At 34.0% G+C, this 17,478-nt stretch overlaps 1 protein-coding gene across 2 annotated transcripts in view; it reads right to left on the bottom strand.

Moving 5' to 3' along the window:
* Positions 1 to 11,660: 11,660 nt before the first annotated feature.
* Positions 11,661 to 17,478, bottom strand: part of LOC121409237 (breast carcinoma-amplified sequence 3-like) — a 41,946-nt gene continuing 36,128 nt past the window's right edge. The window contains exons 17-19 of one of the 2 annotated variants that reach the window (XM_041601106.1): positions 17,093 to 17,205; positions 16,180 to 16,353; positions 11,661 to 13,004 (exon numbers count right to left, since the gene is read on the bottom strand). In XM_041601106.1, the coding sequence (XP_041457040.1) occupies positions 12,823 to 13,004; positions 16,180 to 16,353; positions 17,093 to 17,205 (469 nt within the window). In that variant the 3' untranslated portion in view covers positions 11,661 to 12,822. Of the gene's footprint in view, positions 13,086 to 16,179; positions 16,354 to 17,092; positions 17,206 to 17,478 lie in introns of both variants that reach the window. The other variant, XM_041601107.1, reaches the window with a different exon arrangement.

Below are 17,478 nucleotides of genomic sequence, written 5' to 3'. Positions count from 1 at the left end.
GAATGATCATTCCGGAGGTGCTGATCATACCCACCCTCCTATCACCCAGAGGCCTTTGCCAAGGCTTGATAGAAGGGCGCAGTGTGAATTGTGCTGAGGGAGTGATGATTTCTGTCATCCGAATACAGAGAAATTCATGTTTCTTTTCATATACTTTGTCCCTCATCACATAACTTGAGACCAATGAGTTACCGGTATCAATTTTAGGACCATTAGTGTAACTCTAAATCTTAGTTGGTTCACCAAGAGCTGCACATGCTGTGGGTAAACTGGTACAGGCATGGCCAGTGCGCTGGTGGTTAAACATATCGTCGCACGCACCACGAACCGTCCTCTCTGCGCACAAAGGTTTTTTAAAACCAGCAATAAGTGCACCTACAAAGAGAGCAAATTATTTACTGGTGTCTTTGTTCGATAGTTCAGGTTCCAAAGTTTCATCCCGTATCTTTACATTTTCTTGAAGTGAATTATTTATGCCACAGTGGGCATCGTAACAGAGAGGACGAATCGTGGTGAAATCGCGAGGCGCGATAGCACACTGTATTTGCGCAGAGAGGACGGTTCGTGGTGCGTGTGATGATATGTGACCATCCGTGGTCCCACCCTCAGGGGTTACGCATTCTATCACAGAGTTTGATAGAAATTAATCCAAACCCTGAGATGTTGGTAGACTGAGTTGCACTGCGTCACATGATGTAATTTTGAACAATCAGTGATTACAATCTTAGTATGAGGTATATACAGGTTGATAATATTGAAACTTTTTAAAATTGAATGAGAAAAAAATCTTAATTGGCTTGGACAATCATCAAAGGGATAAAGTAGACATTCATTTCCTTTATAGACAAATATTTCACTCCTGTTTCAGATTAGGTGCTTTTATTCATGAAAATGGATAGTTCTAACTGCTTTGTCATTATCATGTTTCATTTTATATTATGAACAATTCATGATGTTACAAAAATTGAAACTGGGGAAACAAGACAGTTTTGACTACCATTCATATTATTATTCCAGCATGGAATGAAATGGCTGCAATGTTATCATTTCATGTTCTTCAAAATCTGATCACTGTCAAATTTATATTTGAAGGTAGACCAGTACATTATTATATAGTTGTATGTATTTCACACTTAAAAAATTGAGGCTAAGTGGATTAAATGTCCTCATTGTAGTGATTGTTATAGACTTATCCTGTTTGCACATTTAAAGAGTAAGATTGATTGATTGATAAAAACCGACAAATATGTATGTTATGCGTCTACACAGTGTCTGCCACATGCTTACAGCACCTGGTTGATGGTAAATTGCTACCACATTAAAATGCAGACATTGATTATAAATGTCTCCCCATAAAAAAATGTAATCTGAGCATTTCTTTTTGTTCTGATACTGTGCTGCAAATTGGCTGTATGTGTTACCATGGACCTGCATAAGAGATGGACCTTCATCAGTTCGTAAATAGATTCACAAACATGGGACTGTCATTGTCCTCTTGATAAACATTTTTTTCATTACATTTTTTATCTACTTTGATTCTATGATGGCATTGTAAGTAACCCACGAGTTGGAAGAAGCAGTTCGTGATTAAAAATTAATATTGCACAAATTGTATACGCAGAAGATTAATAATTCAAAACATGGAAAATCAATGTGTAGTTCTGGTTTACAATGGATAATTTCAGTTCCATCTGTTTCAATGGAAAAATGTATGTATATTTTGATACAGATGCTATGTCATGTTTGATTATATTATCTTATTTTTCCAAGTTTCCCCAAAATTTTCAGATATACATGACCACAGCATGTAGAGGTTATGTATCTCTCAATGTTATTTAGGTCATTGTGTTTGTTGAAGTTTGCAGACCCCAAAATAACACACTTTTTATCACAATTTTTTTTTGTAACATCCGATTCACGTTCATTTTCATGTTCGTTTAAGATTTGTATCAATTTACTCTATTGAGATCATCGAACATTATAAACAAGACTTAAACCACTTGGTCAATTATCAATTTCATCTCATTGCCATGGAGACCAACAACAACTTAATCCAACTGTCATTGTGTTTCATGCCCAGTGATGGTATTCTGAGACCCTTTTATCTCAGATAAAATTATGTATTTTGTCTCTGTTAAAATCAGTGAGATTTTAAATCTTTCCGAATTGGTATTCTTTGAACAATTTTATCTTCATTTTATTTCTGTAAGACACATCTATCTTTGAAGCAATATCCAATGAGGACGCAGTTTTATAGCTCTCTCATCTCATTTAACCAATGAAAGTCCAATCTGCCAGGTGGTGTGGCGAAGAAGTGAGATGTGTTTATTTATTGACTTTAAATGCACTTGCACTGTATAGCAAGATAAATGGATCTCAGAATACCACCCCAGCTCTTCACATCAATTTCAATCAACTTGGATTATTACATGCTTTCAGACCAACTTTGGAATGCCCAAGCGTAATTCGTTCTACGTCATTCATCCACTAAAATTAGCATTGACAAAAAATCTTAGAAATAACCTGGCTCTATTTTCAAGGTTAAGAGGATCTTAGTAAAAAAAAGATTTTCTGTCAAAATTTAAAAATCTTTGTGGAGTATATTTGGATACTTAGGTACCATTATATAGATTGCAATCAGCATTATTCATTGATGGCAACTTTTGGGACCAAATTTGTGGTGCCCAGGCAGAAATAATTCTATGCTCTACATACACTAAATAGTATCCTTCACAAATATCCTTTCTTTTTTCAATAATCAAAAGGTTGAAAAGAAAATACAGATAAAAAGTCAGATATTTACTAAAGTTAAACCCTCTTGTAGACCAGGGGGGTGTTTCACAAAGATTTAAGTATGACTTAGGTCGCACTGAAATGTCGACGCGTACATGATATGCAACGCGCAATCTTATTGATCAATACGCAGCAGTGCGCGTCCTGTTGGCATGATCTGACCAATGCTGTCATGCCTTCTATACTGCGCGCAACTAGACATTTAAGTGCGACTCTAAGTCATACTTAAATCTTTGTGAAACACCCCCCAGGTTATGCAAAGCATGTTTTTCTATGCCTTCTAAGGAAGTTTTCCTTAGTCCCAATAGGTTCAAGTTTTAATTGGGCAAGTTACCTGTATATGTATGTAATAAATTTTGAGCTTGGTCTAGTGGAATAAAGCAAATTTCGTATTCCATGCATAAATTAGCATAATCAATGAACTATGCTATGTGTGACATGCATGTCAGTCATACTGTCATTTGGCAATATCAAAACCGGAGTGCTTGGTGACCAAACACAGAGCATCATAAAAGGACATTCACACATCACTATCTACTTCAAAGGATTGCTCAATGCACAACTCAAATACTTTTTTGGCATAAGATTTTATTTCTTTTTAATTTATAAGTATATTCAATTTACAATGATAAACAAAAGAAAGATTAAACACATTTACAATTTACCTCTTGTACATTCATCCAAGATATATCATGTCATTGCTTTTCACAACACATTAATAGCTTCCATTTTGTTTCAGCTCAGAAGCCTGGACAATCCTGTGTATTAGCGATATGAATTGTTTTTATCCCTAACTTTTCACAAATCGAGGACCATGAAACATTTAAGAGATGCAATCAATATTTACAATCAATTGTAATGTTTGTAACTTCTTTCATATATCCTAGGTCCCAGTGATGCTGCTAACTACTCAATGCAATCAAGTGAATCAACTATAATTTGATATTACCTTAACTTGTACAGCTTTTAGTCGCCATTTCGTTTATTTATTTTGCAAGTTGGCATAGACATAGAATTTCCACCTTGTTGAGGATGAATAGAAAAATACATTTACACTGATCCTGTAATTATTCTTGAATATGAAAATGCTCCATCTATCATTTCAATTTAATTTTTACTCAATATGGTATCCATACCTTAAGCACTCTGGCTCCTGCGTCGTAGGTCTGTGATCATTCTCGCCATTAAACTCATCTCTTTAATTGCCCCTTTTTTCGAGTATTTTTGATCTCAAAACAATATTTGAAAATGGAATATACTGTTTACATCTTTGTAAAGATTATTATTCAACTATACATAATAATTTAATGAAGCTATGGTACATCTTATCGTACAATATATAACATCTGGGTTCTGATAATGGTGTATAGATTATAATCACACTTATCACAGGAATTCTGCTATCACTGCCTTGGTCACACACTGCTGTTTTACAAACTCCACTTCATTCTGTGGCTGATTTATACAACTCTGTGTGAATGGGCCCTATTATTTGCCAATGAAATATACCTGTTGCAACAGACGTAAAACTCAAATACTTTTTTTCAAGGCAGGACAAGTTTTGGCAATATTTGACCACTTAAAAAAAAAAAAACCTATATGGAAACAGTCTGATTTAAAAAAAAATGGCAGTATGTCCATTACAATGTCATAAAAGGATGGGAGTAACGTTTTTAAATGACCTATTTGGGGTCTTGCCTGTCTCGTCTCATTAGTCTGAAGGTTCATTAAGAAAACCATGGGCCTGTTGAAATAATTTGAGATCACACACAATTCTTTCTACATATCTATTTTGTCTATCGGGTATTAGTTTTATTGTAAGACAGTATCTCCAAAAGCTGTTGGTATAGAAGGGGTATTTGATTCCAAACTTATACTAGCCTCTAGGTTGACTTGACCAAATAACTCCACACCAAAATGCACATCCAATGTGATAAAAAGAACAATGTCTGGTCAATATATCAACAATGCATACATGTATCTTACACTATATATATATATCCTGTCTCTTTCCCTTCTCTTATTTATATTTGTTTTCTTCAATCAACTGATAACATACTAGATGTATTCAAGTTGAGAGCTTGTTTTGGATGTGTAATCCTACACAATTAAATTCAAGAGGGTACATATTCTCATTAAGGTCATGAATAAGAAATATTCAGGTTTGAAATTTAGCCATGAGTGGAAGATCAATATTTGCTTTTAATAAAATTCTTATGTTATTATTCTGATTATTAGACTCGGGTTTTTATTTGAGGAATCTGCGCATCTCTTCTCATTCTTGATAATTCCAATTAGGCTGACCCACATAATTCATCACTTCTGACTCGTTTGAAATAAAATATATCAGACAACACAAATTCCTCTACAAAACACAATCCATACCATTCTTACATTCACATATTTGTATAGATGAATCATTGTAATTAAGTTGAATGATTCTTTCGTGATTGTTTATTTTACTGGTCATCACTCTCAGTCGATTTCATAGACACCACTAAAAAGAGGAAGCACCATTACACTCCTCAATAACAAACTAAAGTGGTTTTTAGGAAAAACCCTAAAACTCTATATTTGCATCCTTAATCCTAATATGGTGCTTTGTGCCTAATTATGTAAATACATTCTGATGTGGTTAACACTGCTACATAATTGTATGAAGTGCAGTCACAGTAAGTACTCCTTGAAACAGACAATGTGACTGGCATTGAGCTTTATTCAAGCATCACACTGCATGCATTCTTCCATGCTGACTCATAAAAGTTTGACAATAGACTGGAAGTTCAAAGGTCATTTGTTTTTTTTCAAGGACACCATCCCACGTTGAACATTGCATGGGAACAATTACCAATACATCATGAGGCAATGAAAGGTATACTGCAATAAGGAAATAATCAACAAAATTATACATCAAGAAAAAAAGCAAGTTACACTATATGGGCCTATACGTGAATGAATATAAATGAAAGAAAAGACACTAATCACCATTAGAAATACTTTTTTTTATAATTCTAGAGTATTAAAGTTTCTTAATGTCTGTTCAACTAAATTTGACAACTACACTCTTTTAATCTCGGGGGCATGTGTTCAATTCCAAACTTACATTTTACAACCAATAATGAAATTAAATGAAAAGCTTTATGGAAAGTTCATGCCACTTGTGCTATTTTGGTAATTTCAATTGGGTTACACAATAATTAGGCATCTAGGATGTATTTCATAAGACAGACAATTATGAAATTTATCTGTTATTTGGAAACCAAGGATAAAAATATTAATTCATTAATTATTAATAGATTGTAAATATTGACTGTATCTCTATATGTTACCATCCATAGTATCTCTAACTCTGGTTCACAAAATTGCCTTTTAGGATGTAAAAACTTGTGATGCTGTAGTACAATTTACATGATTCCTATGTGTTCCAGTCCACCATATTACCAACTCAATACAAATAATTGCAAATAAAAGAACAAAAAATTGCAATGTACAAGTAATAATGAAAAATGGAGAAATTAAAACCATCCTTGTGTCCAATCATTCCTGGTTTAATCCAGCCACCCATTCCTCTTGTTTCTATTTTTCTTTCCTGAGTTTATATAAATAAAAATGCATTTTCAATTCTATCAGATACACACAAATCACACACCAAAGACAAGTCAAATTTATAATGATGAATATGTAATCCCATTAAAAATTGTTACTTTGTTTCATTCTAATTCCATTACTTCACAAATCTCTTTATTTTATTATCAGTAGTATGTCTGATACAGAATTTAAAACACCATCTTACAGCATGGGTTTTAAACTATTCATCTGTTCAGTGCTTTTATACAGGAAATATGATGTCGAGACAATACTTCAAGATATAAGAAATTCAGTACAAGAAATTTGTCTATGATTTAAGGATCCAACCATTTTAATTTTCTCTCACAAGATGCATTATATGCCACCAACCATATTACAGTCAATATAATTCAAAGCATCAGCGATAAAGACATATTTACTTCATACTTTGTATACAAAAACTGTATAGCTACTGTATATCATAAAATATGTAGGGCATAAAGATGGATAATGGCATTTACATAATAGCATCTGAATAACATGTACAATATGTCAAGATATTTATTTTTTTTAATTTAAATGTTGATTCTTCATATTACTGGTATATCATAGCTCTCCCTTCACACAAATCATCAACATTATGTTCAATATTTGAGTGGAATGTACATGTAAGAATAGATTTGTACAAGTCACTGGCAATGCAGACTCACGTAGCCTTCCTTCAGGGACTACATAATGTTATCTTTTATACAATATCCGATTTATGGACACAATATGAGGTTTTTTTTAGCTTGATATCTATAAACCCACCTAATGTACAAGCTAACATTTTGCACAAACATGCTGTTCTCATTTATTCTTGTATACTATTTCTGAAAATTGCATCATGAAAATTTCAAAAACTACACCAATTATTTTTATATGCAAATTATATTAAAGAAACTGGTTACTCCTTGTTTACAGTAGGAAATTGAAGAATTGTATCTTTCACTTTGATGCCTTTTTTTCCCAAATACATATACTTGTATACAATGCCATGCCCCGTGAGAATGACACAGAAATATATTACTGTGTCATTTAATCAGAATAAGCCTATTTATATATTTTTTTTCTTGTGTATATTTTCAAAATTATCTGGAAAAGGTACATTACCTAATATCAAATACATTGACATCTTGTCCCAAATCACAATTTAGGTAAAAGGACAAGAGAAAAAAATCCAAAACTTAAATAACATCTAAAACTGTTGCTAACTCAAAAGGCACTTTTAACATGGTGTAAATCTTTCCTGCATTTTTATTTTTTAACATCTAATATGCCTTGCAAATAAATAAATTAGTTTGTGCAATATAAATGTATTTAATGATAGCTAGATGTAGTTAGTAAAAAACTATAATGTAAATAGTGCAATTGTTATTAATGCCCTTTGATAGTCCGTGTAAACCCCCCCCCCAAATGATGTTTTTAAAGACATCAACTTATATGCCCAAATTAAAAATCGTGGTTTGTAAAACCATTGGTTGAACCCTTTGTAGTTTATGCAGATTTCCTGTATAAAATGTCTATAATTATGCTTGATTTACTACATATATTACAAAATGTTCACCAAATTGATGCCTATTGCAATGGTTGAGCACACTAGTTTATTCACGAGTCCAGAATTTGGAACAGTGGACTCCTGAATAAAATAGTGTGCTCAACCATTGCAAATAGCGTCAATTTGGCATAAATATTGACCATTAGACATGGTTCGATATACACAGTACATTTATCTATACAGGAAATCTGCATAGAAGATGAGTTTCAACCAACGGTTTTCAAAACCACCTTATTTGGGCCGTACATTCTAATTATGCAAAATCGTGCTTCAAAGCAACATGTCCCAAATGTCATTTGTTAAATCATATGACTTTTTTCATGTATTTATATATTATCTATATATCTATTCATTCATTTTGATTTTATATTCAGTTTGGGGAGGGGGGATCTTGATAAAGTATGACTGATTTTTAGAGTTGCATTTGTTAGGAACTCTGACTATTTGCAATGATCCCTACATTACTTGACATCATGCTTGGCACAATCACACTAAACTAATAATCAATCACATCTTGAACTTACAAGCTATTGAAACCTTGTCATTAAGATAGTCATAGTCATGTATTTTCACAAAAGACTAATATTGATTGCTGTCTTAAAAAGGTTTTCATGAAATGTTGCCCTGGCCTTTGTGAAGCAAGTGATAAGCAATTCATTGAAATCTAAAATAATACCATTCTACCTTTTGGGGGGGGGATACTTCAAAACACTTGTGCTGGACACCTTGAGATCGATTCAACAGCAACAAATATGAAAAACTTTTTAATTCTTTCAAAAAATACTTCACAATGGAACTTTTGACATTTGTTTACTTTTATTAAGAGAGCAGTCTTGTATTTCAAATGAGTATTCAATTCTCATTATTTACTACTATTGGAGCTGCACAAGGTAAATCATCGACAGAATAATATGGTTACATTCACATGACATTTATTTCAGTTGATCAGACACAAAGGGCATAAATTGTGGCATATATCTAAGAATTCCAGTAGCTTGGAAGCAAGTGTGGGTGAAAATCACTATTTGTGTCTTGAAACGCTCCCCTACTGAAATCCTTAGATCTAATTGCCTCAGAAACAAATCAGTTAGTGAAAATCACTAACTAACTATTACTTTCCTCAGAAAATAAACACCTGCATTCAACAATATCACACACACACACACAACTGACCAATTACAGCACACATACATGGAGGCAATCTGCAACATATAAAGGCATTTCCTCTCTACTTCAATGTCCATTCTGCGTCATTTCCTGTACATCACAGCACCATTTGGTTTCTAGCCTCGTATCCTACATCTTGTCTATTGTCAACAAACGTATTTATTATACCTTCCATCTATTTTACAAGAGGTTGTTTTATAGCCAAGGTTTCAAAACATGACTGGCATTCCAGTATCCTTTAATAAGGCATTAATCATTCAAACCGAGACCCTCAAGACCTTTGAGCAGTTGACCATTTGGTTAAATACTTAGTATGCATACACATTCTTGATATGCACACAATGTCAACCAACGAATCAACATCAAATGACGAATGTTCACCTTGAAAGAAACCAAACTAATTAGAACATTAATTGGGAAGAGGGGCCCCATCTAAAACCAAAAAAAAAAGTTTTAATTGATCTGATTGATCTCAACCATAGACAGCCAGTTATCCCAACACTTTGCAATCATATATTTTTCTAAATACATGCATCATTGTCGTTAATAATGAAACAGTAAGAAATTTGCAACTGATTGCTGGCTTGCTACTTTCAACAGAAAAAATATATAAATTGATTTGCTTTAGTCAAAATCGATCTTTAAATCACGTACCTATGGTAAAGCAATTGAATCAACCCCCCCCATTTTCCACGACCATTCTGCCAGACAAAATTATGAGGCTACATCGATCACTGACTTTTTACTTTCAAGTCTTGCACATCTTTATAACGTTGTGGATTAGTCTCTGGACTTTGAAACAGAGGGTCATGGGTTTGAATCCTAGCTATGGCGTATTTTCCTTCAGCGAGAAATTCATCCACAATGTGCTGCACCCATCCCAGGTGAGGTAATTGGGTACTGGCAGGGAGAAATTCATAAAAAAAGCTTAATATTTTGTTTTATGTAGTTCTTTTTTGCTCGTTTAAGATGTTTAAAATACAGTTTGTGTTATTATCAATTATTTTTTCTGGACCCTTGGCAGAATTGAGTGGTAATAATTAAGACTCTTTGAGTGGGCAATCCAGCCATTCATATGCGCCATTTTGTAATTATACCTGATGTAACATTTGTTTGAATTTTACATGTTTTCATGAATGGAAATAAATACAATACAATACAAAAAAAGCTCTGAGCACCAGAATTGGTAGACTAGCTTTGCCAGGAAAATATAGGAGTGCCTTGAAAACATATGCACTATACAAATACCCTATAATATTATTATTAAACCTAATTTAAAACACCTGGGTAGGCAATTTCTGAAATTACACAATATATTGTAGATGCATATAAGACCCAAATTTGCCCCAAAACATGGTTTTGTGTACAAAGCGAATGAAAGCAAACTTTTCTCATCTTATTCAAAAAGATATTTTCATTCATTTTAGTTATGCTTCAATGTATTGCAATGAATTTGGTGGTAAAAAAGAAAAACCAAAAGGTATTCATAAAACAATAAAATTACATGGAATATTGATTTTCAAACCTAAATTTTCTATAATAATTGTTAAGAATGCTATAAAACACATTTTTATCCATAATTAGCATTCTAGTAGCTTCATTCAGTGACTAAGAGCCAAAAAGTATGATTTATGCATAAATTAGCATAATTAATTCATATAAAATGTATTATCATTTTTGAAATATTAACAATAGTGATGTACACACCATCGTGTACTACTATTGTGCAAAGTTTTGCAGTACTTGCAAGATCAGCGGCCAGAAGCTCAAGGGGGGGTTGACTCAACAAATTAATTGAAGTTGTACATGTAAAGGTGTCTTGTGTTTCAAGAACTAAATTTGGTTTCTATCTGTAATTTAATCTGAGAATTGATAAAGTGTTAATATAAGGTCTATGGAGAGAACCAAAGTTCAAGTAGAGGCAATAGGAATATTCAAGGTGATTGATTGGTGATCGCCTGGTAAATGCATCAGTGTAAAAAAGAAAAACTTAGATTACAATGCAAAATTAATATCGCGTGGAGAGTATAGATTGCTCAAACACAGTTGGGCAAGTAACAAGAAACTCTGATTTTCTTTTTTCTCTTTTTTTTTTACCCGACTGCTAATAAAGGATGAATGCGAGTGAGCTATCAGGAGACAGATGTTACCTGGTAGGGTGTTAATGCCTTTCACCCTAATAGTTCCAGGTATTTGTATTCTTGCCATCTCAGGGGGGGGGGGGTGCATTATGATCCCCCTTAAGATCTCGGTCGCAGATTGCACAATCATTACAAAAATTTGCATGAAGGTAGAGAATGATGTAATCTTTGTGACCGATAGGGTAAATTTCACTAAATTCATCCATTTTATTTCATATGAATTATTCATTCTAATTTTTTAATGAAACCATTCATTTTTGCTCTAATTTACTAAATAAAGCTAAGAGAATGCTATTTTTTTAATATTGTTTATAGCATTGCTAACAATTGTAAATAAAAATCAATTCTGATACCATAATCAATTTCTAAGTAAAAATAATCACTCATAAATTCTCGCTAAAAACATATTTTTTTGACTGACTTTGTACATAAAATCAGGGGTTTTAAGCAATTTGGGATCTGACATACACTTTGATAATGTTGCATAAGATTGTATATGCGTATTTGGGTGTTGCTTATTTGGTCTCAAAAAGTATTGGGAGACTTCAAAGTAAAAGGACAGTGAGTGACACAGTCAAATATTTTTGTGCGGCAGATTTATCATGAAAAATGTTGAAGAGTATTAGGGTTAAATCGACGGAACATTCACACATTAACTTTGTATCAGAAGTTGCCAAATCAAAGCTCTTGTAAATCAAAAAGTTTACATGAAGAAAGCACAGTAACATAGATAATAAACTAAAAATACAGTTTTGCATGTAAACACAGGAAGATGATAAAATGCACTATTGATGGGAAATGTTTTCCATTAATAGACTTCCAACTGTGTATTTTAGACTGATTATTGCCAAAGTCATTTTATTGGATTCAGTGAGATCAACTCTCTTAAAAACTGACATTGCAACCAGTGTACGTTGTCAGCATTTGTCTGAAAAACAATCATTAAAACTACAATGATTTGATGGGTTGATAACATGGCCTTTGCCATGTTTTTTTTATATTTTTTTATTTACTATTTTATTCATTTTTACTGTATTTTTAATTTATTCATGCTCCTGACGTATTAGCAATCTATTCATGAGAAAGAAAAAAAAAACCTTTAACTTTTCCATTAATGTCAAAAACAGAAGTTAAAAACTGAACATGTAATGTATCAAAAGATCAACAACCATTTGCTATAGTCAATGATGATAAGCAATGGTGCATGGCAAGGCTTTTCAAATACACGGTTATACATGAATGGGGAAAACCACTAAGTACATGTAATAACAGATGATCATAGAATGGGTATAAAAAATCTGGATGTGAAGACATGTTCACAGTATTACAATCTGCCAAGAATTGCTATCAAGTTTTATCAGGCTAGGAGCAATCTAGCGGAAAGGGGTAAACTGCTAGCTGTGTTGTGATGCTTTCTAAAGCAGTCTGTTTGTCATGAAGACCCTCAAACCGTGACTTGCAGATTACCAGATGCAGCAACTACATCAATTACTGTTTCATCACCGATGTATTGTAGCTGTCCAAATCCAATGAGTGTGGAAATCACACTCCATCCAATCAATTGCACTCTGGAGAACTGCTGTTTGCAGATGGGAACACCAGGATATGATCCATGGTGTGCTGAGGTGAAAGGCGAGCCTCAAAGGAGTGCGGGATACTGTCCGCAGAACCCGCACTGGAGCTCAGAACACCATTGCTCTCGGTAACAAACTCGGGAGGATTTAGACGCTGATGGTGACCTGGCAAGAGAGATGCGAAATAAGCAGTGGAGATATTGGTGAGAGGAGTTGGAGGCTGGATTCAGAATGGAGCTGACGTGCCTGTGGTGGGTGTAGTCACACAGAGGTCACATGATGGTCAAGGGATTACAAAGATTTACATGGGGGGTGTTCATATGCATGCAAGGTAACACAATATTGGGGAGTGAGATGCATGGGGGTGTGTTCACATGTGGGTTACATTAGGTATATATCATGACAGGAATTGACACGTTACATCATATTTCAGATCATACAAGGGAGAAGAGAGATAAAATGGTTGCAGTGATACAGAGGATGAATTTAAGGATGTGGTGTACAAGTGCATTAAGGGAGGAAGGACATGCAAGGAAAACATATGCACAATACAAGAGAAATACAGAGTAGAACAAAGTGAACAGTCATGATCATAAGGGAATTCCCCAAAGTAAAGTACAAACAAATGGGTGTCACTTGAGTTATGGTATGAAAGGAGGAGGAAACATTAGGGTTAAAATTGGAATGACATAAAAAGGATGAAGTAATACATGAATGATTGAATGAATGAACGAATGTATGAATGAATGAATGAATGAATGAATTTGAGTGAGTGAACGAATAAATGAATGAATGAATGAATGCACACATTAAGGAAGGAAGGAATTAATGAATGCACACATTAGTGAGTGAGGTAGTAAATGAATGATTGAATGAGAACAAGATTAGTTTGTAATAATAGATAGCAATCACACAAACAGAATTGGCCAATCAGAAAACAGGCAAGCGCATTGTCAAGAAAATGTTAAAGCCAGACACAAAATCACATAGCAGAATCACATTTGAACAAAAATTATCATACTATCAGTATGTGCAGGAAATTAGAAAAAAGAAATATCATAAGGAATTAACAACAGAACATGAACAAGTGAAACAAAATTTTTTAAAAGCCACAATGAAAAGTTCAATTATCACAAGAAAAGAAAAGGAGAGAAAGGAGAAAAAAAAGGACAAAAAATTAGTATGGTAATACAATCATGATACGGGTCATTTTTAAAGATTTTTTAAAATGTGATAGGATGAAGATTAAAAACAAACAATTTTATCTTTTTATTTCAAGTACATGTATGTAAGTTCAACTTGAATATTGCAGGATTTTTTATTTGTATTAATTTATCTCCTAAAGCAGTAAAATGAAATCCAATGTAGTTGATTTCACATCAAATTTAAGGTTTACTTATTGATAGTTTAAACCAACTTTGCGTTTGTTTTTAGGTTATTCTTCTAGTATAATAAGTGCTTTTTTGCTCTCCTAAAGGGGTCCTTTCTCTTTTAGACAAGAAGACAAGGCAGCTCCTTTCTCTTTTAGACAAGAAGACAAGGCAGCCTAACATCCCCATTACGACTCAATCTACTTCCTATATTATACATGAATGATGGTCCTCAAAATAAGGGGAGTAAAAAGTACAGAGGAAACCAAATGGGGTTTTAAATTAAAGAAACTTTCCAAATAGTCCCTTTTTAATGAGCTTATCAATCTATATCAAACAGGAGATGAGGGTGAATAGTGGAATACATGTAAGTTAGACTGGAAAACTGTTAGATATGGGTTAGCATAAGGGTATAATACAAACAAACTGTAAATAGAATGGTATATAAGTTACATTCATAAATTGTACATGTAAGACTTTGTATACTGAAGAATGAATGAATAGTAGTATTAGGTGGAACTACAATCAAATCCTCAATCTCACAATGTATCTTTCTTTAACAAAAAAAATCATAATTTACAAATACTGTTTGCTGATAATTCCTGATTAATGAAATTTTAACCTTTGTGACTTTTGTGGATACCACAATAAAATACCAATGTTTTCAATGCATGAGCTATAAAAAAAGTTTAGCAGCAATTGCATTTTTTCAATTCACTTCCTGCAGCATGAAAAACTCTTCTGTACAGAAGTACTTTAGATTGCATGTGAAATCATGCCAACATGATATACAAAGTTGGTATAGATAAAATTGTGAGACATAGCACATCAATAATATCATGGCTCACATATCCATTTCCTTGACGACCACACATCTAGGGGGAAATCCACACCATAAAGACCAGTAAACAGATGAGCTATTCAAATCAATCAACCACACATCAACATGCACTACAATTGAAAATATCCCATTTTTCTTGTGTTACAATTATCAAGGTGTCGAGCAAACATCGAGGAGTTTTTTTTTATAAACACACAAAGAGGTAAACAGACTTCTTCCCATACAACTATATTCTGATGAATTCACATCTAGTGCGTGTTTCGTAAAGCTGTTCATAATTTACCAATGACGTTGTAAATGACAGGTGACCCCTTCTTCAAAGTTAAGTCAACACCAACGAAAATGTGTGGGTATTTTATGTACTTCAAAAAAAAAGGGTCACCAGTCATCGTGCATAAGGCAACATAAGGTCATTTGTAACTTACAAAAATGCATTATGTAATAGCCTCTTGGTGTGTGAAGACAACAGTGTCAGTATTAGTCATCCATTTAATATGGGTACACCATACCACATGACAACCAGTACAGTGCTATCCAATGTGTGCAGCTCAGGGGTGGATCCTAGGGTGGGGGTGGTAGGGGAAGGGTCTTGCACAACACCCCCCCCCCTCGCTTGACCCTCCATCAATTATGGTGACTTGTGATTTTTTTTTTATTCATTTATTTTTTTTGGGGGGGAGGGGGATTAGATGAATTTATTTTTACACAACTTGCCAACCCCTGCTCCCACAACCTGGGGGCAATTCCATGCTCAACTTGCATACATGACAACAGGCAATAAAGTTATAAAATAAACAGGGGGCCATTTCATAAAGCTGTTCGTAAGTTAAGAACAACTTTAAGGACGACTGGTGATCTTTTATTGTGGTCAATGATATTCTCCATTACATGTGCATTGGTGATTATTTTGTGCGTAAGAAAGGTTCACTGATCATTAGTAACTTACGAACAGCTTTATGAAACACCCACCTGGTGTACAAAAGCAATCTTCTTTTCTTAAAAAAAAAGTTTGAAAACCATGGTGGCATAATTGAGTTAAACAACTGCCAAATTTGGCTAAAGTCTGTCCTCCACTTGTGTCATGTTTTCCAAGCTCTCTCATGTTAACTTACGAGAAAGTACTACTAACCTTTTAGTTTGCTGGATGGACCTGTTTCTGAGCTGGGTGATTCCACCATGGCCTCTGCTATGGTCTGTTTCAGGTGTTCCTCAAGCATCTCTGTGCTTCTTTGTTGATTAGGGTAGCTCTCTGGCCAGCTACCACAACTAACTTCTAGTAGGTTAGATGCATGGTCAAATGTACCTGAACAAAAATCAATGGGTAAATTACTATCATAAAATGAATGCAGGGATCCTTATCAAATAACTGGCTGAGAGCCAATCATGTGACATGCATCATTTCTACTGTTACATGCACTGTTTATTTTTTTCTAAGCAAGGCAAGCGTTCATTAGGAAAGTATAATTGCACTTTGATGCTTCTCATCCCTGGATGTGCAGGGATGTCATACATGATGCATGGCAAGCCAACTCACTCTTCATCCATGATATATTTTGTGAACTTTCAAAGTTTGGTCATGTGACCTGAAACTAATGCAAGATGATCAGTGATTCTTGATTAACCTAATGTCCAATTTTCATGAACTAGATCCATAAACTCTAAGTTATGACATTTAACAAATACCCCCAACATGTTCAAAGCTCATTGACTCCAAATGACCTTTGACCTTGGTCAAGTGGCCTGTAAATTATTCAAGATAATCAGTGATATGTGATTGACCTTATGTTCAAGTTTCATACCCTCTTTCAAAATTATGAGGAAATTTCCAAAAATTGACATTGGTTAAGATTTCAATGTTGACAACGCCACCGCTGCTGTTGGAAAAGTATTGCATCAAGTCTCGCTCTGCAATGCAAGTGAGACAAAAGCAAAAACCCAAAAATATCATTGATCTGTTCTTTTTTTTCTCTCTCTCTCTCTTACACGATCAACTTGTTTCAAGGATTCCTTCTCCTATAATGATTTGAGAATTGTGATCTTACCTGATCCATACTCTATACTAGCCCCAGCAGATCCCTCACAACTAGACAACCTTTGAACTCTTCCATCCCTAGCTTGAGGGGTAGGTAGTGGATCCGACCGGAGGGGCTGAATCCTTTAAAGGGTATTAATAAACCAAATAAAAGAGAGTTGCTTGAAACTGGATAACATGGATCATGTGTCAACTACACTCATTGCTTATGACTGTCATCAGATCGCCCTCATCTTTATCTTGTGCAATATATTCTTATTCAATATTCTTAGGCAATATAGTCACAGCCCTCATCCCAATCACCAAATGCAAGCATATAAAATCCAATGTATAAATTTGCTATTTCCAACATATGGGGTAGAATATACTATGAAAATAAGGGAAGGAAATACATCA

This window comes from Lytechinus variegatus, chromosome 2, assembly GCF_018143015.1.
Source record: "Lytechinus variegatus isolate NC3 chromosome 2, Lvar_3.0, whole genome shotgun sequence".
Taxonomy (NCBI): domain Eukaryota; kingdom Metazoa; phylum Echinodermata; class Echinoidea; order Temnopleuroida; family Toxopneustidae; genus Lytechinus; species Lytechinus variegatus.
The sequence above is the reverse complement of the archived record's forward strand: the minus strand, read 5'-3'. Positions and strand labels throughout refer to the sequence as shown.